The 26,198-nt window shown below is 34.6% G+C and overlaps 1 protein-coding gene across 4 annotated transcripts in view; it reads right to left on the reverse strand.

Moving 5' to 3' along the window:
• hdac4 (histone deacetylase 4) overlaps positions 1-26,198 on the reverse strand; it is a 399,635-nt gene that overhangs the window by 226,224 nt on the left and 147,213 nt on the right. For all 4 annotated transcript variants that reach the window (XR_015498934.1, XR_015498933.1, XM_087266974.1 and 1 more), the window contains exon 3: positions 13,021-13,089. Coding sequence is in view for 2 of the 4 variants with exons in the window: in XM_087266974.1 (XP_087123100.1) it covers positions 13,021-13,089 (69 nt within the window). In the remaining 2 variants the exon portion in view is untranslated. The remainder of the gene's footprint in view (positions 1-13,020; positions 13,090-26,198) is intronic.

Genomic DNA, 26,198 nt, shown 5'->3' on the forward strand with positions numbered 1-26,198 from the left:
GACATTAGACCAGCTTTTATTTGGACAATTTCAATTGCCTCAAAACAGCAACGTGCCGTCAATGAGCCTTAACACAACACCTTTTGTTCAGACCACCACACCCACAGATGCACAAATGAGTTCAAATGCATTTGCTATTTAAACAATGTGGTGCGGAATATGAAAATAATAGCTATGACGGGTTGAAACTAGTAAAAAAAACACGTGTGTCATGCCTGGGCCCACAGAATTACAAAATAAACAACTTAATTAACAAATGATAAAAAATGCAATTAAAAAATAATAGAACAAACAATCTGACAGATTGACAGAACAAACTCTATCTATCTAGTACTGCCAGTGCTTGTTTTTCACCCATTATTTCATTCATTCACTGATTGTGTTCACCTGTGCCTTATTTGTGCCCTCAGTTCTGGTGGATGGACGGACGGACGGATGGATGGAACGATAGATAGATAGATAGGTAGGTAGATAGATAGGTAGGTAGGTAGGTAGATAGGTAGGGGCGGACTGGGACAAAAAAAATCAGCCCTGGCACTGTAGCCACACCAGCCCACATTACCACACCGACACAGCCCCCTCCACGGACACGCACATTCACTACTTATATTGATGTACAGACGGTGAGATAATATAAGCAGTACCATAAATCATATATATTTAAACATTTAATGAATGTGACTGGAACAAAAACAACCCATTTATAACAAATTTATGCATACAGTCATTTCATTCATTCTCTTTCTTTTCGGCTTAGTCCCTTTATTAATCTGGGGTCGCCACAGCGGAATGACAACCGTCAACTTATCCAGCACATGTTTTATACAGCGGATGCCCTCCAAGTTGCAACCCATCTCTGGTAAACCCCTATACACACACATTCACATACATGCACTATGGACAATTAGGCCTACCCAATTCCAAGGGAAACGAGAGGAAACCCACGTGAGCATGCAAACTCCACACAGAAACACCAATTGACCTAGCTGAGGCTCGAACCATCGACATTCTACGTCTGATTTTAGAGCAATTATTTTATTGAGTTTTTCAGCACCGCCTTTCCATTTCTCTGACAATCTCTGACAATTAGCTTGTTTTTTTTTTTTTAAAGATTTATTTTTGGCCTTTTTGCCTTTATTAGATAGGAGAGTATTGAGACCGGAAGCGAAGTGGGAGAGAGAGAGAGAGAGAGGGGGGTAGGGAAATGTCCTCGAGCCGGCATTCGAACTCGCGACGCCCTGACGTGCTACTGCACCATATGGTCACGCGCTAACCTCTAGGCTATTGCGCCGACAACAATTAGCTTGTTTTGCACTCTGTTTGTTTGACATTCTTGCCAGATTTTGATTTCGTTCGTGATTTCGGCCCATCTCGAAACCAGCCGGCCATTGCTGATTGGGCCAATGCTTACCATTTTTCATTATTATTACTTTTATCATCATCATCATACTCACATCTTGCAAGAGATAAAAGCAGTCTGCATGTAAAAACAATACATATAAAAAATAAATAAATAAATAGTATACCGGCCCACATTTAAAAAAATGGTCCAGCCCATCTGGCATTTGCCAGGAGGCCAGTCCGCCCCTGTAGGTAGGTAGGTAGGTCGGTAGGTAGGTAGATGGAAAATAGATAGATAGATAGATAGATAGATAGATAGATAGATAGATAGATAGATAGATAGATAGATAGATAGATAGATAGATAGATAGATAGATAGATAGATAGATAGATAGATAGATAGATAGATAGATAGATAGATAGATAGATAGATAGATAGATAGATAGATAGATAGATAGATAGATAGATAGATAGATAGATAGATAGATAGATAGATATGTAGGTAGGTAGGTAGGTAGGTAGGTAGGTAGGTAGGTAGGTAGGTAGGTAGGTAGGTAGGTAGGTAGGTAGGGAGGTAGGTAGGGAGGTAGGTAGGTAGGGAGGTAGGTAGGGAGGTAGGGGCGGACTGGGACAAAAAAATCAGCCCTGGCACTGTAGCCACATCATGTGCTCTGGTCATTAGCATATACAGGCCACACCCACTCTTGAGCAGACCTCAGTTTTTCTCTGTTCTGATCTGTAGTGCTGTTTTGTGTCTCTCTGCCACTTAAGAGCTCATCTATAATTCAGTGCTCTAAATAAAGAGGCAGCGCTGTGATAAAACAAGACACTGGGAGACCCGCTGGACTCTCCATGCTCACCGCCTGAGGGCTTGAACCCAAAACACAACAACAACAACAACAGAGAACAACACAGATTCTCTCAGCATATGTTATCCTTCAGTCATTTTCAAATACCTCTTAATACAGCAAAATTAAAAGGATCGTTCACCCAAAAATTAAAATGTTCTTACTTTTTGCTCACACTAAAGCTATTCTAAAATTTTTTTGAACACAAAACAAGATATTTTGAAGAATGTTCAGCCACAAATAGAAACAAAAAATACTATGGAAGTCAATTATTTAGTATATCTTCTTTTGTGTTTAACTCAAACTGGTCTGGAACTAAAATAGAGGATGAATACATGATGATAGACTCTTCATTTTTGTCTGAACCATCCCTTTAATGTCAGTTTCACCAATGAAAATGCAATACTGCCAAATAATTTCACAAAAGGTATAATGCAACAATAAATTTAAAAAGCACATGCCATAAAAATCTGACGTTGAGTTACTGTAAATATTCAACACATCTTTGTTTCCAGATAGCAGCAGCTACATGATCCTCTTTAGCAGACAGTTGTGATGTGGGAGAGTTACAGACACATCAACTACATCACGCACACACCTCCCCAAAATGAGGCAAAAATGAAGCTACTTAATATGCAAACAAATCTGTCTTGATAAACTTCATCAGCCCCAGTGTGAATCATATTCTCAGCCTCCTCCTCCTCCTCAGACAACCAATAATTACACACAAATAACATCCCAGGCCCGGACAGAAGCTACACGCTACTCGCTTATTTACTTTGGTATGTTTTTATTCATTACATATTTATTCATTTTGTGTCCCATTTAAATAATACTGAAGGCACGATTGTACAAGATATTTTGTTGTTGTTGTTTTTAGCCATCTCTGGTGATAAAACTAGCTTTTGAATGCTAACTACTTACTGTACTGCTATTGTTGAAAGATATATATATATATATATATATATATATATATATATATATATATATATATATATATATATATATATATATATATATATATATATATATATATATGCATACAGCTAAAAGTGAATAACTAAAATGTACTAGGCTAGTGGATCAAAAGAAGGTAAAGTATATGTGATCCCTAATTAATTAATTTATTTATTTATGTTTAAATAATTTATTTTATTCATATTATTAATTGATTATGTATTTATTTATTTTTATTTTTATTTATTTTTTATTTTATTTATATTTATAAATTTGATGTATTTATTCATTTATATTTATTTATTTTTTTATTGTATTCAATTGATATTATTTATTTATTGTAATTATTTATTTATTAATTATTATTATTATTATTTTATTTTTATTTTCATTATTTTTTTTTATTTATGATTTTATTTTATTCTATTCTATTTATTTATTGTATTTATTTACTGATTTATTTATTATTATTTTAATTATTTATTTATGCATTTTGTTTATATTATATAATATTATTTATTTATTTAAATTGTATCCATGACTGATACTTTGCAAATAAAAAGAGATTTTAAGCATTTTTAAGACTCCACGGACACCCTGCATACAGGAATTTTTGCAACAAAGGTTCATTCTGACAATGCAGCTCTAATTACTTTTCTGGAGATTGAAAATTATGTAGCCAGAAGTACGTATGGCTGCATTTTGTCTTTAAAATGAACGCTACGGGGCGGTATGACCCCGTTACTTTTCGCACTTACCAGCTGACTGCTCACCTCCATATGGACAACTTTCACCACTGTTACCAGTTTGTCCAGTGGCTTGCCATGTACGCTAGCGGACTTGAGATGCAGAAAGGAGTTGACAACAACGACGGGATTTGAGTCTGAGAAAGAATGGTTCCAGAATGCAGGTAAGACAAAAACAGATGCCAAAAAGTAAAATAAACCAATAGCAGGATAAGAATGTGGAAAATCTGAAAACACAGTAAAAATCAGGCAAGGGCTTTTCTTTTTCTGGATTGCATTTTAAAACACTGTCGGTTGGGTTTAAAGAAGGAGGAGGATGGGTCAGTTAATTGGTCAGTCAGTGGCCTCTGGTGGATTTATGCCAGGGAAGGTGTACTCGTAAGAAAAGTTTTAGATCTCAAGAAGCGTACACAGCGGCCTCTGGTGGATTTGCGAAAACAAAAACTGCAAAAAAAAGCTCCTAAGATGTACATCATGCTGTCCATAAATGTATATAGGGGTACGTTTTTTAGAATGAGCCTGGGTTGAGTATTTTTATATTGAACTGCAGGGTCATTATAACTGTCTTTATTACGAAACCAATGCTTATAAACAGGCATTATTTATTTATATAGGGTTTTTTTCTTGCAAAGTGAATGAGTCAGCTCACACATCATTAAAACAACAATTACAGTATTATCAGAGATGCTAAATATAGCACACCCAAGTTAACACTTCCATTAGTAGCTAAATTAAAACAAATTACCCCCAAAAAAGAAGCACAAGCAAGGTGGCCCTTCTCACGCTAGAGATACAGGGTTGCATTCGACTCTCCAATAAAGCTCCTAAAAAGATCTCCATAAATGCATCCAATAAAACGGCTATAAAGAGCAGATGCATTTGCATGTTTTTTTGGAGACGGCTGGTTTGGAGCTCAGAGGTGTGGGCGTTTAACAAGTCGCCAACAGCTCATCTTCATTTTCAATTCATTTTCCGCCCTCGTAGCAGGAGATCTGCCCGCACGTTTGTGTGAGCCAGTGCGCTTTCACAAGCCTCCTCTGAGGAAGAGTGTGTATGAGTGAGTAAATCATGTGCGAACACACGAAAAGGTCAGCGTTACTTGACCACATTGTGTGTTTGTGTGTCATGTTTGCTTTCTAGGAGGCTTTAAGATGCAAGTTGTGTGTATAGGGAAATAAAATAAAATAAAAACTTAAATAATAAAAAAAAAACATTAAAAAAATATTATTATTATTATTATATAATAAATGAAATAAAAATGTAAATAATAAAAAATAAATTAAATTAAAGAATACAAAAAATAGTAAAAATAACTAAAATAAAATAAAGAAATTATAAAATTAATTAAATAAATTAAATAAAATAGATAATTAAAATAAAATATAAAACAATTACAATTAAAATTTAAATAAAAATAAAACAAACTAAAATAAAAAAAAAATAAAACAAAATAAAATATAACAATAAAGAGGAAATTTGAGATACTGTGAACAAGCAACAAAACTGCTCTTGCACAAGCAAGTCATTGAAATGAATTGGTTTCATAGCGCAGGACTTTCTGCATCTAAAGTAAAAGCCACTTTATACGCAGTGACTATGGCTGGAGGGAGTGTAACCAGTGCACTGAACGCTTTTTCCAGTTTATCCAGCTCATACTTTCAGCTGTTTTTCTCTTTTGATAAAAAAAAACTAAATAAAATAAAGGTGATATAAATAAGTATATTACATTTGAGCCAGAGATAAAAATAAAACATTATTTTTAAGTATTTTTGTAGAATAAAATTCTAATTAGGGCTGCACAATATTGGAAAAACTGACATGTGATATGATTTTTCTGTGATATGAATATAATTACATGAGATGACTTATAACTCTATTTGAAAACAATCCCCGATTTTACATTGAGTGTGAAGAATTTTACATTTTGTAGAAGAGTGAATCTGCATAAAAAAGCATGCATAAATCAAATAGAACAAAGAGATAAATTAAATAAACAGTGCTTCATGGTTTTCTGGAGAGTCTAACTGTTTTGAGTTAAAAAACAAAAACAAAAAAAAAACATATATAATCAAATGTAAAATAACACTTTATATAGTCAACATATGAAGTAGATTAAACCTTTTATCAAAGATGTCCTAAAATTTTGAACAACATCCCTTCTCGTCTAAAAAAAACTTTTTTAGATTCGTCTCAAATGTCGACTACTATAATTATAAATGTCGACTATCTTCATTATAGGAATAATTAAATACGATAATTTTTTGTTAATTGCTTGTTAAAAAAATCTATCATTTCAAATGGATTTGCTTTAAATCATATATATTCATAGACCTTAAAAAACTCACTCTTATAGGGTTAAACTGTGTTCTAAACTGTGTTTTAATTACAATCGCATTCGCACATTGCGATTTCGATGCTGGAACTATATATTGTGAAGCCATAATTCTAATGTAGTCTAACCATCTCCCTCTGAAAAAAAAAACTTGTACTTACTATTTACTCATCCTCAAGTGGTTTCAAACCTCAAAAAAAGAGAGAAACTCAAACAGGTTTGGGAAATGAGAGGGGAGAGTAAACATGGCAGAATTTTTAGTTGTGAGTGAATTACCCTTTAAGTGTATTTTAGATGTGTTCTTCACGTTAGACAATAAAAAGAAGAGCTAAATGAATGTAAAAGCAGTGTTTTTGCCTGCAGTGTCTGTCTTTAGCGCTGCAGACTGTAGGAATAACACAGTGTGATGATGACTCAAGCTCTCAGCAGACACACAGACGCAGACCAACATGCCTGAATGAACTCAAAGAGCAGGGCCGCACAGAGGCGTCTACAGCATGAATAAGACATAAGATGGACCGAGTATAGCACATGACTTCAGCACTCAGGATACTCAGACATTCAAGCAATTTGACGGGAAAACGTGACTCTTTCCCTGATGCATTTCACTCTCTGAAAAATTTAAAGACATTTTTGTAGAAGTAAAAAAGGAAATATCTGTATGCCCTCACTGATATTTCAGTACAATTACAATGAGCATGACGATAAAGTATCATACAAAGCACTACAAAAAAATGCTACAGTTTGACAAATATTGCAGCTGTTGGACAACATAATGTACTTTTGAGGCTTTTTAGGCAAGAATGTAGTTGTTTAGATTGCAGCTATGCAGTTTACTTTTCAGGATTAGTTAATTAAAATACTCATAATTCCGAGATTCAGTTCATCAGCCACCATCAGAGACCGCATAAAAAGTCCTTAGAGGAGGAAAACGCAGCATTTTCTCAGCGCAAGTGTTAAACTACAGCTGAACAAATTATTAATCAAGTAAGTGACATTCTGAGTCGATCTCTCTCTTTTGTATTTTGTAGTGCTGTATTTATACCAAAGAATATGGTAGTGTTTGCTTTGCTCTGGCTTTTTTGGAGTTAATTATTGTAAAATCCCGATTGCAACAGAGAAAAACAAGGAAATCTCTTTAGACTGATGGCATACAATGCCTTTCAGCTTTCTTAAAATGCAGTGTTTCCCTACCATTATATATGGGGGGCACCCCGCACTTCTAATGACTTTCCCTGCTCCCCTTGAAGTCAAGTTAATCACAACTTCTTTTAATAAACAATCTAAATAGCTGTATGTAATATCTTATTTACACAATGGCATGTGAATTCTATCTCAACATGGTCGCTCTATTACATATTTCTGCTCTCAGAATCGCGCATGGTGGAGTTCTGCGAAGGCTAGCCAGTCTCTGCTGTATATGAATGAGAGTAAGCGCACCACATATAAAACGACGCCACACCACCTATATATATATATATATATATATATATATATATATATATATATATATATATATATATATATATATATATATCGAGTATATACAGGTATATATAGGTTGCTTCATATTATATTTAAGATTTTTTAAGACCCTTTTAAGACTATTATGATTGAATTTTTTGAGTTATACAGGATTAAACACTACGGATTTTTTATAATGGCCCAGTTACTTCTGTAAATAGTTTTGTATTAATGGGAGATCATGTAAAGGGATGTGTTTTCTTTCCCCGATTATGGAATTTGGAAAATTTTGCTGTAAAATGTCTACCAGCTGTTGTGAATTGTATGTCTTTGCAAAAAAAAAGGTAAATATAAAATAAAATAAGTTTTGAGATAGATTACAGACGATTGGGTGTCGGCCAGATTGGAAAGTTTTACTTGGACAGAGAGAAATTAAGACCTGTTTAAAATGACTTAAGGCCTCCACCACAATATTTCAGTGAATTCAAGAATTTTTAAGGCCTAAGACTTGAAAACAGTGATATCAGCCTTCTTAAAATGCAGCGTTTAAAATGCAATTTATACTAACAATATACATGATATATAATCATAATAATAATAAATAAATTATTATTAACTCCTTCCCTAAAAAAAATATGAGGGAAAAAATTAAAAATACAATTTAATAACACAAAAATAAAATTAAAATAGATTAGTAAATTAATAATGAATAATAAATTACTATTGATAAAATACAATAATATTATTTTTTAAATATATATATTTTTTATTTTTCAGTTAACTATGCAACAACTCTTACAAGACAAAGAAATGTTAATCAATATATATATATAATGTTTTTATATTTAGAATTATGCAGAAATTTATGCTAATTAATTATGCTTTTAGAATAAGTTCAAATTCTTGCTACTTTGCATAAACAGCAGCATCTCCATGTTTTACAGCATTTCTTCTAAAGAAACAGCACGAGCTGCTTCATATCTAATGCTTACATGTCTCGCACATGTTGAATAATGCATGAAGCTGCATATGGTGGTCTCATACTGTGTATGTGCTGCTCCAAAAAAAAAAAAAAAAAAAAAAAAAAAAAAAAAAAAAGACGTCACACTCCACTCTATCAGGCCAGAAACACAAAGACTGATTGACAATATCACTGCCCGCACAGTTAGTGTCTACTCGGACGCAGTAAACATACGGTATAAAAGAGCACTGGTCCCTGTTCAGAGAGCATGTTTACAATCAATAGTAATTCAGCATGGAGGAGCAGGGGAGCGCAGACTGAGGGACGAGTGGAAAGGCGCCGCTGGCAGTGAGCAGGTCTCCAGGCGAGACTTTCAGCACCATCTGTTTCCTGCTCCGTCTTAAAACCCAGCACAACCAGCCTGGACACACACTCCAAACCTGCACACACTGCTCTTCAAGACCAGCAAAATACCAAAACCTCCAGTTTAGTGTCAGACTATGAACATGATCTGTGAAACGTGTTAAATTCAATCTTTCCCTTCCAATGTTTATCAGCCTTTTAGATATACTGGCAACAAATTAAAAGCATAAAACCAAAGTGAAACATATTCTAACTGGAATTAAGCTTCAAGATCAAAACTGTTATTTTTGTTCAACCTAAAATATGCATTTTTTATACATGTATTTATTTTGAATCAGCTGCAGATGTGAAGAAATGGCGGAAGAAAGTAGTTCCTTTAGCAAAAGGGTTTTGAAAATCTCTGTTTGATTTTCTTTTTTATACAAACAATTTTGAGAACTGTTGTATAAATGCAATAACACACTCGTAGCAGTGTGATGTGGCTGTATATCGTTAATGGTGGGACACTAAGGCACACACCTCCCACCTGTGCCGATCTTACTGCTACGGGTGTGGTATTGCTTATATATATTCCTTAATGTAAAATAATAATATTTGCAGCTGGAAGGGCATCCGCTGGGTAAAACATATGCCGCTGGTGACCCATGATTAATAAAGGGACTAAGCCGAAAAATAAAACATATTTTGATTATTATTCTAATACATAAAATATATTAAGAATATAATATATTAATATATATTATTATTATTATTATTTATTATTATTATTATTACTATTTATTCCATTTATCTATATATGGAATATATTTTTATACACACACATTAAATAAATAAATAAATAAATAAATAAATAAATAAATAAATAAATAAATAAATAAATAAATAAATTATGCATTTTCCTGGTTTCAAATAACTATCTTTACATTATGAAATTGTTGCTAAATTGAATTTAGTTTGGGAAAAGCATTTCTAAGAATTTATTCATGATTTTCAATTTCTGCTTAAAATGATAAACAAACCAAATTAAAAACAAAATTGAAAATATAAACAAATGGGATTACGCAGATAAACACATCTATTCCACTACTTCATTCCTCGTTTCCTTTTAATCTCTTTTAATCATGCTTCCCTCCTGCCTTTCTTTCATGTGTAAAAGGATTTACTGAGCAGGTCCTTTCAAACACAACCGAAGACAAAACCTACAACTCCAGCTGTACTTCGACACAAAAAAAGCTATTTAAATACACACACACACACACACCCACACACACACACACACAGTAAATACATCTCTAAGCTCCAGCACAGCAGTACCTCCTCAGACTCCAGCGGTCTGTGTGTGGCGTTCAGGTCAGGCCAACATGTGTGTGTGTGTGTTTGTGTGTAGATGCCAGGCTCTGTCTCTTCTAGCAAGAGCAAAGGGAAACCACACGACCAAACCAATGTGTTTGTGGCTCACCAGCAATCCACTGCTACTGTAGCTTCAAAACGAGAGAACACATACACACACAGTGGAAATTTGCTGATATTTAATAATACTTTAAATATATAGCACTGTCACATATTTTCCACTGAATTAAAGTGATTATTATTATTATTATTATTATTAACAAAAACAATAATAATGGTATAATAATAATAATAACAGAACAACATTATAACTAATACTACTACCACTACAACCACTACTACTACTACTAATAATAATAATAATATTAATATAATAGTTGTTGTTACCATTATTTATTTATTGTTATTATTAAATCTTATTTATTTATTTATTTTACCAGGAAAAAACTCTTGACATTTGTAATCTCTTTTTTTTTTAAGAGTGACCACGATACACAACAAAAACATAATAGACAACATATCTATATAAATCAATTCAATATATAATTATATTAATAAACCATATAACTCTACCACCAAAAAATAACCAGGCTCCAAATAAAACTTGCAGTAAGATTGTCAATCATTCTAAAACATAATAAATTTGCATCTGATTACAATCATGAGATTACATAAAAAATAAAATGTGTCTACAGAGCGATAAAACACATCACTTACTACTGCATCAAGACAGCCAATCAGAGCACCGTATTCAGTGACTCTGTGGATTGTTTTGATGAACTCTAATACTTGATACTAGTCGGCTTGGAGCCATATGCACACACATGCACGCGCACAGATATACAGTTGAAGTGAATCGCCCTCCCATTTATTTTTTTCTTTTAAAATATTTTCCAAAGTATTTTTAACAGAGCAAGGCATTTTTCACAGTTTTTCCGATAATATTTTTTCTTCTGGAGAAAGAATTACTTGTTTTATTTCGGCTAGAATAAAAGCAGTTTTTATTTATTTTTTTTAAACCATTCCAATAATTAACCAATAACATTAGCCCCCTTATTCCCCAGAGATGGGTTGCGGCTGGAAGGGCATCCGCTGTGTAAAAACTTGCTGGATAAGTTGGCGGTTCATTCCGCTGTGGCAACCCCGGATTAATAAAGGGACTAAGTCGACAAGTAAATGAATGAATGAATTAGCCCCCTTAAGAAATATATATTTTTTTGTATTTTTTTCTTGCCTAGTTAAGCCTTTAAATGTCACTTTAAGCTGAATACTAGAACCTTGAAAAATATTATGTACTGTCATCATAGCAAATATAAATAAAATGTAAATATAAAATCAGTTTTTACAAATAAATATAAAATCTGTTATTAGAGATGAATTATTAAAACTATTATGTTTAGAAATGTGTTCTAAACACATCTTCTCTCAGAAAATCTTCTCTCCTTTAAACAGAAATTGGGGACAAAATACACAGGGAGGGGCCTAATAATTCCGACGTCAACTGTATATATCCAGTCACAAAAATCCACAGTGCTTTTTTATCCCTGAAATTGGAATTGTTGTCATATTTTCGATATTTCATCAATATTCAATATTTTGGCTGAAGCACAAAAAACAATCTATCGCTCCTACTGAAAATAAACATCTTTCATTTGTCAATGAACCATTTTTATTTGCATCAATTTAACCCTGGCATCTGCATTTTAACAGTACAGATCTGACAGTACAGGTCAATGAAAACTAATCAATACGCATCTGATGGCTAATTTTTCCATTGTACTAAAACTTATTTAAAGACAAATAAAACAAATCTTAATTTCTGCAGTGTCAATGTAGACATCAAGACCATCTTATAGAACAAATAAACAAAAGAATCCGGGCATCACAGAGGCTCAGTGGTTAGTACTGCCGCCTCACAGCAAGAAGGTATCTGAAGCCCTGACTGGGTCAGTTTGCATGTTCTCCCCATGTTCGTGTGGGTTTCCTCCAGGTGCTCTGGTTTCCCCTCACAGTCTAAAGACATTCGCTGTAGGTGAATTGAATGAACTAATTTGGCCATAGTGTATGAGTGTGTGTGAATAAGTGTGTATGGGTGTTTCCCAGTACTCGGTTGTGGCTGGAAGGGCATCTGCTGCATTAAACATAGGTTGGTGGTTCATTGCACTGTGGCAACCTCTGATAAATCAGACACTAAGCAAAAGGAAAATTAATTAAAAAACTATAGTATGCTAGAACGAACAAGCAATAGAGCAAACGACAGAACAAACAATCAACAAAATCAATAAATGATGCATCAAAAGAATGAACGACAGATATAATGAACAAATGATAGAATGACAATCAACATACATCGCATTGTTATCATAGCCACTTTAAAATATAGTCATTATTATTTTTATACCTTTAAAATTGTCGTTTTCACACTTCTCTTCCCATGAACATGTCAGTCTAGCTTTCGGCATGCTGAATTACAACTTGTGTATAACAAACTCCACCTCAACTGTGTCAAAGAAGCCAATCAGAGCATCTTATTCCATGACCTGCTTGATGAACTTTGACCCTTGACCTTGCTGACAATTTTGAATAGAGCCATATGCACACACACGCATAAGCACACGCCCACACACACACACACACACGCATGCTGACAGTCCTACCAGGAGGAATGTGGTTGACTCCAGATGGCTTGAGAAGTTCCAGTGGCTGTTCTTTACTAGGAAGTCCATCTGTGGGACAGAGAGAGAAAGAGAAATGATTCCAACTGAGAAATGCAGTGTAGCGCTGAGGATCAGGGAAGCATAAGTCATCAGGATATTGTATTACAGCTCTGCACACAAATTACATATGCAACATATGGACATTTGCCAGAGAAGAGGGAAGAGATGGCAAGCGATTGTGAGGCATTAATGTTCAGTCACGATAGACAGATAGAACGATAGATTTAATAACAGACAGATAGATAGAAAGAACAATAGATGGACGGATGGATGGATGGATGGAAGGATGGATGGATAGATAGATAGATAAAAACAATATAAAAAACGATGGACAGACAGAATGATAGAAAGATGGATGGATGGAAAAATTAAAAACTATAGAAAGAATGATAGACAGATATAAAGAATGATGTATGGATAAATATAAACAAAACAAAGAACAATAGACAGAAAACGATAGAAAGATGGATGGATGGAAAAAATAAAAATGATAGAAGAACAATAGACAAAAAGAAAAAACACTGAATGGATGGACGGATGGATGGATGGATGGATGGATGGATGGATGGATGGATGGATGGAAGGATAAAAAACGATAGAAAGAATGAAAAAATATGGATGGATTGATGGATGGATTGATAGATGGATGGATGGATGGAAAAATAAAAAAATTACAGAAAGACAGATAGATGGAAAAAATGAAAGACAGATAGAAAGATGGATGGATGGATGGATGGATGGATGGATGGATGGATGGATGGATGGATGGATGGATGGATGGATGGATGGATGGACAAATAGATAGACAGAACGATACAAAAGAAATAAAAAAATGAAACAAACAACAGGCAGATAGACAGAAACAACTGATAATAGAAACAAATCGATAATATTAGTAGAACAAACAAACAACCAACATACAGAATGTGTCACAATTACCAGCGATCGTATTTCATAAGATCGCTGGATTGCACTAACAATAACCATGGACTACAAATCTACCATTTATGGACTACATTTTCATACATGCACTCCAGTCACACTCACATATGCTTCCTCATCTAGACTGATTACTCGCACCACCTGAGGATCGTCAGAGACTGTTTGCACACACTATTTAAGCTACACACTCACCTATTCACTTTGCCGAGTCTTGTTTACTGTAAGTAGCACTACAACGCGTTTCCTAGTCCTGTTATCCTGTGTACCGACCTTAGCCTTGTTAGCCTCCTTGTCTTTGTCTGCCGCCTGCCTTTTGACCTTTCGCCTGTTACTGATTCTGGATGGCCTTCACATACCCATTTGCACATGTATTGAACATTGCTTGCCTGACAACGAATAAACCTGCACGTGGATCCAAACCTCAGTTGTATGTGTCACTCCCCGCGGTTACAGATAGACAGAGAACATTAGTAATAGCAAGAAGAACAGATATGATAGTGAGAACGAATGATGTATTGATGAAAATGGTAGATGAAACAAATGAACTACAGACAGAGAGACAGCCAGAAAGCAAGATAAACCAAAAAATGTTGAACTTCTATATTAACTTTTGTGTTGTTTCATATTAACAATATGCAAAACAATGTCACAACATTCAATAAAAGCTATCTTTTTCATGTTAAAATGACTTTTTTTGTCCTGACCATCTGCGACAACGATGCTCAAAAATTTAATTTTCTTTCTATTTACGCAACATCACAACAGCATAAACTACAATGACAATGATCACCTCAGGTACCGATTAAGGGCTTTATTAAACATGAGATTAAATACCGTTTTACATGACATTTATTGTCATAGTACTGAAAGCAGCAGCAGATCATCACCTCAGATCTTGAAAATAAAACAACATTATAACAAATAACTGACTCATCAGTCACTCAGTAGCCTATATTCAGTATTTCATCAGCCGAAGATTCAACACTGAGGCATAAAACCTACTCAATGTAAACAGTACGTCTTTCTCTTGTTGCCGCATTTGTATTTACATCCTTTAAAACCTGTTATCAAACTGGAAAAGAAAATCCTCAGTGCACATGAAATGAACACGCAACAGATCTCCTAAAGCAGGATTTGTAATTATGTGGAAAGGCAAAACAACATCAGTAGGCATGATAACACTGGGAGAAGCAGCTATAAATAGACTGGATCTCTAAAAGAGGAAGGGAAAGAGAGAGCGAGAGAGAGAAAACGCTCACTGCAGGATACATGAGAGCATTAGCATTCAAACTCACACACACACACACAAACACACACACACAGACCATAAAAGCTGCTCAGCTCATAACAACACTCAAACAAAGAGGAAAGTGTGCATGAGGGAATCTTTCACAACCTGCTAAGAACAAATAAAACATTTTTTTCTGCCCCTTTAGAGATTATATTGAAGCCAATTAAGCATATTATTCTCAAAATCTCATAACTGTAATGCGAAAAATATATCTATATTGCATTATAAGTATTATTACATCACCGTAATGGAAGTTGTGTATTTGTCTGAATTATGGCCAAATTAGACTAGATTAAAACAAGATTCTCTCTTTTTCCACAATTCAACAGTCTTTAGTTGCCATGAACATATTTATTCAACAGTTCTGTTTGTACCTCAATTCTGATTGGCTGATAGCCGTGAGGCATTTTACAATAACAGCACTCAGGCTATTCACCCTTGTGTATTACTTTGCCCAATCTATGGTGTTGCAAGCATACCGAGGACTACAGTTAGACAAATATTGCAGCTGTTAGACAACATAATGTACTTTTTTAGGTGAAAATGGAGTTATTTAGATTGCAACTATGCAGTTTATTTATATGGTTAGTGCCTATTTTAACTATATCATTTTAAAGATTCACCACATTGGCGGATAATCAATTCATTATAAAAAACAAGTAAATGACGTTCTAAGGGTGCTTTCACACCTGTGAATCGATTCCGTTGTTCCGAAACAGAGATTAAAATTGTTACATTGTTGCTCTTTGCTCTTGGAGCGGTTCGCTTTCACACTGCAAAGTTTCTAATCGGACCAAAAGAGCTAAAACAAGTCACGTGCAAGTAAACTCTCCTCACACTGGTCAGAGTTTCAGGGTTTATTTTGCAGTGTCCCGCTAAGCTGTCAGGAGAGGTGGTGGTTTGGTGGTGATTGACAGGGTGCGCGCGTGACGTGTCTGAGGAGAGACACGGTGGGGAGGGGTGAGAAGGGTGCGCGACAATGGCTATTTGAGGACTGGGAGAGAGACGCGAGATTACCGGGAGATCATCACTCGTTTGCGGGCATCCGGAGACTCGCGAAACTTCCCGCCCTACTCATAATTCTCTCTTCATATAGGCGTAAGCCTATTACATATCCATAAAACACTGTGATATAACTGCGCTCGGATTGGATCGCTTTCTCACTGCAATCGAACCGCTCCAGGGTTCGTTTCAATCGAGCCTAGACCACCTCATTTAAGTGATCTCGGAGCGATTACTTTGGCGCGGAAAAGAGCGCGATTGCCCTGTTCACATATGCCAATCGAACCGCGCTGACTGGGCAAACGAGATACGTTCCGAAACAAAAGTGTAGGTGTGAAAGCACCCTAAGTCAGGGGTCTCCAATCTCGTTCTTGGAGGTCTGGTGCCCTGCAGAGTTTAGTTTCAACTTGCCTCAACACACTTGCCTGGGTGTTTCAAGTGTACCTAGTAAGACCGTGATTAGCTCATTCAGGTGTTTTTGATTAGGGTTGGAGCTAAAATCTGCAGGACAACGGACCTCCAGGAACCAGTTTGGTGACTCCTGTTCTAAGTCGATCTCTCTCTCTTTTGTATTTTGTAGCGCTCTCTTTATACCATAGTACTCTGGTAGTGTTTGTTTTGGTGTTTTCAGGGTTAATTATTGTGATCTTCCAATTGCATCAGAAAACTACTGGAAAATCTCTGTAGACTGATAGCATTTCATGCCGTTCAGCCTTATAATCTTAAAATGTGAGCAAAATCAACTGTTTTGTCATCACTTTAGACCAGTGGTTCTCAAACTGAGGTACGCAGTCTTCCTTCTAGTGGTACGCAGAGGAATGAAATATGTAATGTACATGCTACACACATTTAAAAATTGTATCAAATTTTATCATTGATGTATATAATATGCCATATATGACATATAGCCTATATTTCCAAGGTAATCTGCCACGTTTTTTAAACTGTGCAGAGCTGTAGCTGCGTTACTGGGCCTACTACGCTATTGTATTTCAATACTGCTGATTTTGGTGGTACTTGGACAGACTTTTTTTTTTTTCTGAGGTGGTACTTGATGAAAAAAGTTTGAGAACCACTGCTTTAGACATTGGGCTAGAGAATCATTCATATACTAGCTCTAAAGTGATATTGGTGAATTAGTAAGTTTCTGTTGTTCTGACCATCAGCTGCAGATATGAATGAGTGGTGGAAGAAAGCAGTTCTTTGAGACTCTCCATGTTTGATTTTCTTTTTTATACACATGATTATGCTGCCAAACTGTTGTATGAATGCAATGTCATACTTGTGGTAGTGAGATATGGCTGTATATTGTCACTGGTGGGAAACTAGTGGAAGACTAGGATTTCATTTATTCAATTGTAATATATGCTGATAAATAAAAAAAAAGAAAAAAAAATAAGATGCTAAAAACAAAACAAATAAAACATAAATAAAACATTTTAAAAGCAAATAAGCATGACAATATTTTACAAATATATATATATATATATATATATATATATATATATATATATATATATATATATATATATATATACAGTATATACTTTAATTGTATTAAATACTACTACTGCCACTAATGACGATAATGACAACAATGATGATAATAATATGATTATTATTAATAATATGAATAATAATGCTGAACTGGAATGAGAATACTGTAATAAACCAATAAACAATAACATATTAACTTTATATAGATAAAACCTGTTATAAAAATATAAAAATCAATGAATAGTTTACAGCACAACGATAATGATACTACTACTAATAATAATATTAATAATAACGATAATAGTACTACTACTACTACTACTACAACTATTAATAATAATAATAATAATAATAATAATAATAATAATAATAATAATAATAATAATAATGATAACGATACTACTACTAATAATAAAAACAATAATAATAATAATAATAACAACGATGATACTACTACTACTTCTAATAATAATAATAATAATAATAATAATAACTGTTGTTGTTATTATTATTATTACAAATTAAAATGACGAAATTTATAAAATAAATAAAATAACATTAAAATAAATACAATTAAATGCAAATTATTCATTAAAATAAATAAATAAAAAACTATTAATAATGTGGAAAAAAATAGCCCCATGTTTCCGGCAGGTTTCCTGACATTATTCTGCATTCTTGTCAGTTGTAATGAGTTTGTGTGTATGGCAGCACCGGGAGCAGCCATTAATCTAACAGTAATGAGCTTCAGATGCACTTCACACCACTGAGTTTCCTGACATACTGACCTCAATGTGTCTCACACCTACACACTGAAGACACTGAATCACAGCCTGACAGAGAGAGAGAGAGAGAGAGAGAGAGAGAGAGAGAGAGAGAGAGAGAGAGAGGGAGAGAGGGAGAGAGAGAGAGGCAGAAGAATTCTAAAACTTCTCAGCATTTCATTCATCAGACAAGAGTCAGAAAGTGTCCGGCGGCTGCGGCTCAGAGTTGCTTCCACAGATCAACAGCGCCGTCATTTCCTCTGAAAGAGAAACCGCAGGGCTTTACACCTCACTTTTGCTCAAAAACAATACAGAGATGGCAAACATGGCCTCAGAAAAGCTGCAGGGCTCACACAGACACGTTCAGATCGTGGAGCTGCATATTCACTCCGGCACATTCCTGTCCTCAAAGCTGCAATGAACGCGAAGGAAGAAACAAGAAAAACTGACACAAACGACAGTAGGTTGAGGAGGATTCAGGCCTGCTGTACGCAAACATCACACACTGTCAGTGTCAAGAGGAAAAGTCCATTCTCCTGCACAAAACACTCAGGAATACTTCAATCTGTTTTAGGGAAACACTGGAACACACTGCCTATCCATGTAAGATCTGCTCAGACCATTTCAATTTTTAAAGTCCGCATGAACTAAAAGCTGCAACTGTTTTTTTGTTTTCACTTCAGTATTTAACATATACTCTACCAGTCAATAATAATATTTTTTATCTTTTTCTTTTCTTAAAGCCTATTCTGCTTTTCAAGGATGCATTTATCATTATAAAAGACAGTAAATGTCCATCTGGAAGCCTAGATGGTGACTCTTTTGCGAGACTTTTACACGAGACTGTTATCGCACGATAAAAAAAAATGCTGCGGTTAATCTTTACTCAAAGTTGGGTTGGGAGTTGGGTCTATTCTACGCAAGCTATAATGACTTTCACCTTGATATTTTAGCGCAGATGTATACCTGACCGGTGAGCCGTCTTGACAAAAAAAGTGCCGCAGTTTCACTTTAACTAATGAACATTTTATTCATCCCGCCTCTACAAACTGGGTATTAGACCCAAATTTAGAGTAAGAACGGGTGAGAGTGTTTGAGAGTGATGTATGTGTGTGTGTTTGTGTATTTCCGACTCTTTACTGACAGCCGCGTGTGTGGATCTTGTTGGAAAATATGTTGAAAAGTCCTACATAACGGTGTTTGCTGATCGCGCTGTTTACATCAATAATGCCACTAATATACGCATACTCCACATGTCTTAATTCCATTTCTGTTTAGTTCAGTTATGACTTTAGTTGGATTCAGGTGATTAAAAAAAATAATAATAAAATGATTCGCTGTTTTCAGCTTATGTAGGTTTAGAGTTTAAAATTGGTGTTTAACTGAATAAACAGCTAGCAAACACAAGTACATCTTATTGAACATCATTTATTTCCATCATCAATACTCATAGTAGAACAGTTTCTCAAGCAGTTTGTGATGCATTTTGGAAACAAGAGATGAGCCCCTGGTCTAATGCGCCACCTGGCTTGAGAAACCCGTTCTCAAAGACTTAATGTGTGTGCGTGTTATAGTTGAAGTCAGAATTATTAGCCCTCTTTTAGAACTCTTTTTTTTTTCTTTTTCTCTTTTAGAACACTTTTTTTTTTCTTTTTCTCTTTTAGAACACTTTGAAATATTTCTTAAAGGATGTTTAACAGAGCAAGGACATTTTCAGAGTATGTCTAATAATATTTTTTCTTCTGGAGAAAGTCTTATTTGTTTTATTTCAGCTAGAATAAAAGCAGTTTTAATTTTTTTAATCACTATTTTAAGGTAAAAATATTTAGCTCCTTTAAGCTATATTTTTTCAATAGTCTAGAACAAACAATCATTATACAATAACTTGCCTAACTACCCTAACCTGCCTAGGTAACCTAATTAACCTTGTTAAGCCTTTAAATATTAAATGTTAAAGCTTTTAAATTTAATTAATTAGTTAAAAAGTTCAACAAAAAATAAGAGTCACATTAAAAAAAAACTGAAACTCAATAAAGCAAAATAAATAAACAATAATATAGTTGTGGGGATCAATGACAACAGACAAAATAAATAGTCTCTTTCCATTTGTCTTCCATTTAATAGCTTTTCTCTGCCAGAATAAACTACAAAATAGATCAAAGGTCATGTCTAAAATCAAAAGCTGAGAGAGTAAAAAGAAAAGACCACTAAAATAGAGATGAGAGTAGATCCTGGATGACTATCAGCCCATCAAGCTTCATACATCTAGATGAGTGATATCTGTGGATGTGATTTTGGTGACCTCAGCCATTCATGTTCAACACCGAGCGCTTCAGATAAGAGCTCCATTCACATCTCAACTGAGAGTTTCAGTCATCAGGCTGATAAGAGCTGGAGCCGAGTAACAGCACCAGAAAACTGTGGTGCAGCCGCATACTTTGAGATCACACAAAAAAAACAATAATAATGGCTGAAATTGATGACTGATCTATTACTGATTGTAGGATAACACATAAAATATGAAATGTGAACATGCTAGGCCCTAAAAAAAAAGGAGCACATGAAGTCATCTTAGCAGAGGAGACGGTGCTGTTGAACATGTCCTGATGTCTTCCTGTGTTTACTGTGAGTGTTCTGGTCAGTTCTCCTGCTGATCAGAGGGAGTTCATATAAACAGCCGTGATGAGTGTCCTCTGTGACCTGACACGCTCCGCTACAGAACCACCGCTGCGCCTGGACAGACACCAACCCCAAAAACACCCCAGCGCCCACACGTGTTCGCCTCAACCTGCAGCCTATCAGACAGCATCTCAGCTCTCAACAACACTCTTCAGACATTCAGACCGCAGTCATCATTAATACATGCTGCTGCGTGGCAGAGCAAATAAAAAAAAAATTATTGTGGGTTTGTTTTTACACTGTGGTTTGAAAATCAGACAATTTTTAATAAAAAAAAAGTTGTTTAATTAAAAAAGCTTTAAAAAAAAACTTTTTAAAAAGTAATTTTCATGAAAACTATTTTTCAAAAGGATTTCCTGCAGGTTTGAACTATACTTGCTGTGGTAGCCAGATTGAAACACACCATTTAACCACATCACATAAATTGTTAACTATATTCCACAAACTAAACATAATTTAATTTTTAATAATAATTGTATATATTATGAAACTGTTTCTTTTCAATGGTTTAAAGTAAAAACAAAAGTTAAAAAAAGACAGAAATAAAAAAGAGGCTCTTTTATGCTATTCAGGAGCCATGTGCAGCCACTGACAGGTCAAATCTGCTTCTTTCTCTCAAGTTTAAGCAAATTTGAATGCCAAAGCATTTTAGATATGCATATATACTAGCCTATGTAATATATTAACGTCATCAATTTAATAAAATAATCAGCATATGAGAAATAAATGACAGAAAAGTTCATAAAAACAGACAATATCTCTAAAATTATCCTAAATGCAAGATTAAAATGAGTATTTCTATATATTTTAAATAAGGTAAATGCGTTGATTAACCATTACTGATGGTGTACATACTGTACATTCTGCAGTCAGTTTATGTCATTTCGTCCTCTCTAAGTATATAGTAAAGTTTTTCTGAGTCGTTTGGATAAATTAATCTATTTACTTTTTCTCTCTGTATCGCGATAGTTCAGTTTTAAAACTAAATGGAAAGTAGTCTTTAATAAAAAGAGTAATGCAAAAACGCATATGAGCTTTAGAAAGTGAAAGCAAAAGTTGAATTTCGGAAATTTTAGGAGATTTAGAAACCCAGGCCGGACAAACTTTTTAAATCTCAAAAATGCACGTCTCTGTGGGTCTGAAGAGCACGGGAAACTGTCTACGAAACTGGTAAAGGAGAGAAGATTTTCCACTACTTAATCGATTGGGGTTGTTTGGTTATGTTGAGCGGCTACAAAAAGTGTAAAAGGATGTTAATAATAGTAAAAAATAGAAAATAGTAAAAAAAAAATAAAAAAAAAAATGTGTTACTAAATATACTTAGGCGACTGTTAATATAGCTGGGCGGTCCACCCAAGCAAAGTCTATGTGGAAAGCAATTAGACTATTTTTCATCACAAATATAAGCTTAATAAAAAAATTATATATATATATATATATATATATATATATATATATATATATATATATATATATATATATATATATATATATATATATATATATATATATTTTTTTTTTTTTTTAATTAAATTAAATTAATTTAAAACACTAAAACAGAATAAAATCTTTAATGCTTGGTTTGTTTTACACTGTGGTTTCAATTTTTCATGAAAAATATAAGTTTGATAAAAAAAAACTAATACTGAAAAACCAAAATAACATAAAATGAATTAAAATAAAGTAAAATTACATAAATGTAATAAATATTGGTTTGTTTTTTCACAGTGGTTTGAAAAGAAGACAATTTATCATTAAAAACATATTAAAAAAAAAACTAAGAAAAAATGAAAAATAAAAAAAAAATTACAAAAATTATAAATAAAAATAACACCACAAATAAAATAGCAAAAGAAAAATAAACTAAAACAAAAGTGCAGTTTTTTTTTTTTTTTTTTTTTTACTGTGGTTTGAATAGAAGACAATTTATCATTAAAATATTATAGTAAATTACTAATAAAAAATGCTACAAATATTAAAAACAATGATCTGCTCAAAAAAACTAAAAATAATTGTTGGTTTGTTTGAAAATTTACATCAAAAAATAAGATTAATAATCAAACAATAATAATAATAACAAAATAAATTGAATGAAAGAATAAATGAAATTGTTGCTTTGTGGTTTAAAAAAAACTCAATCTATCCAGAAAATGTAATAATAAATGAATAATAAAAAGCATGAAATAATAGTAAAAAATTAAATTAAATAAAAATAAAGATATGATAACAAAATTAATTATTTAATAAAATAATTGCTGCTTTGTTTTTTCATTACAGTTTAAATGAGCTTAAAATATCTTGCACATGCCTAAATAGCACATCCAAGAAAATCTTCCTACCTATTAGGGTTAAACATTGCAATGTCTCTGATCTGAACTGTGGGGCTATTAATATTATTAATTATGGATCTGTTATAATTCCAATTCAACACTGCAGATCCTGTGATGTGATCACTGTGGATTTAACACATTGCAACATCGATCCTAAAACTGTATATTGTACAGCCCTAGTCTGTAAGGTTTTGTTATTTTGTTATTGTGTGGCCAGATCTTGCTATTGCTATAGTTTGATGATGAACAACCACTGACAAAACCAAAACAAACGGATCGAGAAGCTTCAACAGGCCCACATAGACAAACACCAGCAGCCGATCGGGGTATTTTTGAGCGGACCCAGCACACAGACCTGAGGCATTCAGCAACAAACTTCCATGAGGCTATTTTCAGACCGGCCTCATCATTAATACATGCTTGCTGTATGGCAGAGATGAAAGATTGATGGGAAAGCCCTCCGACGGCGTTCCCTGTTTGGGCGTCACCTCTCCTTGAAAAAAATGAGGCAGAGAGAGGGGGCTTTAAAAGAGGAGACGGATTCAACAAAGGATTGAAGCTGTTTGTGCTTCCCCGGCACGTTCTGGGCTCGTCTCGCTGCACGCGCACGCTCTATTTTTGGAAAGCTCTCCGGACCAGACAGAAGAGCCTGTACAGTCACTGCATTTTAATCAGAGCATCTCCGACTGCTCCAACAACAACGACTGACTGACTGCGCCGAAAACACAGCACTGCAGTTATGGAGACACGTGCAGTTATCAGACACTGCGGATAAGTCTACTTACAGTTTATGCTTCACTATGTCAAACGCTTATAAGCTACATTACTTCAACTCTGCATGAAATGAAAGAATAAAAAACATTTGATAGGAAAATGTGTATATTTCACTGGAGATTTAACGATTCACTGAACTTATGAATACATTAAATCCTCGATTTTGATTTCATCATTCGATTTACAATATTTAAAAAAAAAAAATGAACAAATATAATGATATAAGGAAAACACAGTGTGTAAAAAAGAACTCCCATGAGACAATTGGCACAGTGGCGCTGTGGGTAGCACGTTCGCCTCACAGCAAGAAGGTCGCCGGGTCGCTGGTTCGATCCTCGGCTCACTTGCCATTTCTGTGTGGAGTTTGCATGTTCTCCCTGCGTTCACGTGGGTTTCCTCCGGGTGCTCCGGTTTCCCCCACAGTCCAAAGACATGCGGTACAGGTGAATTGGGTAGGCATTGGGTAGGCTAAATTGGCCTTAGTATATGAGTGTGTGTGTATGTGTGTGGATGTTTCCCAGAGATGGGTTGCGGATGGAAGGGCATCCGCTGCGTAAAAACTTGCTGGATAAATTGGCGGTTCATTCCGCTGTGGCGACCACAGATTAATAAAGAGACTAAGCCGACAAGAAAATAAATGAATGAATGAAATTCTTTATTAAACTTTCAATTGGTAAAATATCTGAATACTTGAATCTCTCTCAGGCCTGAAATCATGCAAATGATACAATTTCACTCCATTATGGTAAGAGATGGGAAGAAATGAAGTACAAATACTTTGTGACTGTACCAAGTAGATTTTTCTGGTATCAGTACTTTACTAGTTTTTTTTTTTCCTTTTGGCAACTTTTTACTTTTAGAAGAGAGCGGGGCATAAAGTAACGCGGGGTTAAATGTAACACAGAATTTTAAGGTATTTGCTCAGGGTTAACGATGGCATGCTTCCGAGGTTTTCAACACAGTGTCAGCAGACGTCTTCTTGCCAATTATTGAAAAGATTCTGCGAAATTTGCATGAGAAACACAGGAGAAACCATTTTTGCAGCATAAAAGTAGTTTTACTATAGTGACTATTTTTTAATTTTCATAAAATCTGTTTTAATGCATCGCACGTTACTTCAGGAGGAGGCGTGAATTAATTTAGCTAAACTGCGACATGGTCATCTTGCAGATATATTACTATCGATCCATCAGGTAATGTTTCCCCCCTCTCTCTCTCTCTCTGTTGGAAACAAGCTGTCAACAAATGTTTTTCCTCCATTTCCCATAATGCACAGCGCATCGGCCTACGGCAGCTGGATTAGTCCAAAAGGTGCAGTACTTTTTGCGGTTGGGTCTGTTTTAGTTCGAATCATAATCTCACCACAAACTAACCACACCAGGGTTCATTTGAATCCGTACCGAGACCACCTCTTCAAGCAGATCTCGGTCCACTTTTTTGGTTCGCTTTTGGTGCGCACTCGAGTACGATTGCAGCATTCACACCTGCCCAAACGAACCGTACCAAGAGAAAAAAACGAACTCTAGTGCGATTCAACCAAACTAAATAAGGCAGGTGTGAAAGCACCCTTAGACAGCTGCAGCACGTGAGGAGGTAAAAGGTGTTGTGGAGGTGTGAACAAGCGATTCACTCGCATCACAACAGCTAAAATATATATAGATCCGTGTGACCTTAGTCTATTGGCACAACTCATGAGTGATGGTCTCTTTGATGTAAGTGCAACCATTTTATTTACCATGTTTTGAGCTGCTGTGACACGAGCGGAGTGATCGTTTGTAATCTAATCAATTTTCATATCTGTCTTATGCTGCTTTTGGTCATGATATGTTTACACCTAGA

The sequence above is a fragment of the Danio rerio genome, chromosome 9, assembly GCF_052040795.2.
Source record: "Danio rerio strain M-AB ecotype USA chromosome 9, GRCz13ab, whole genome shotgun sequence".
In the NCBI taxonomy this organism is placed as follows: Eukaryota; Metazoa; Chordata; class Actinopteri; order Cypriniformes; family Danionidae; genus Danio; species Danio rerio.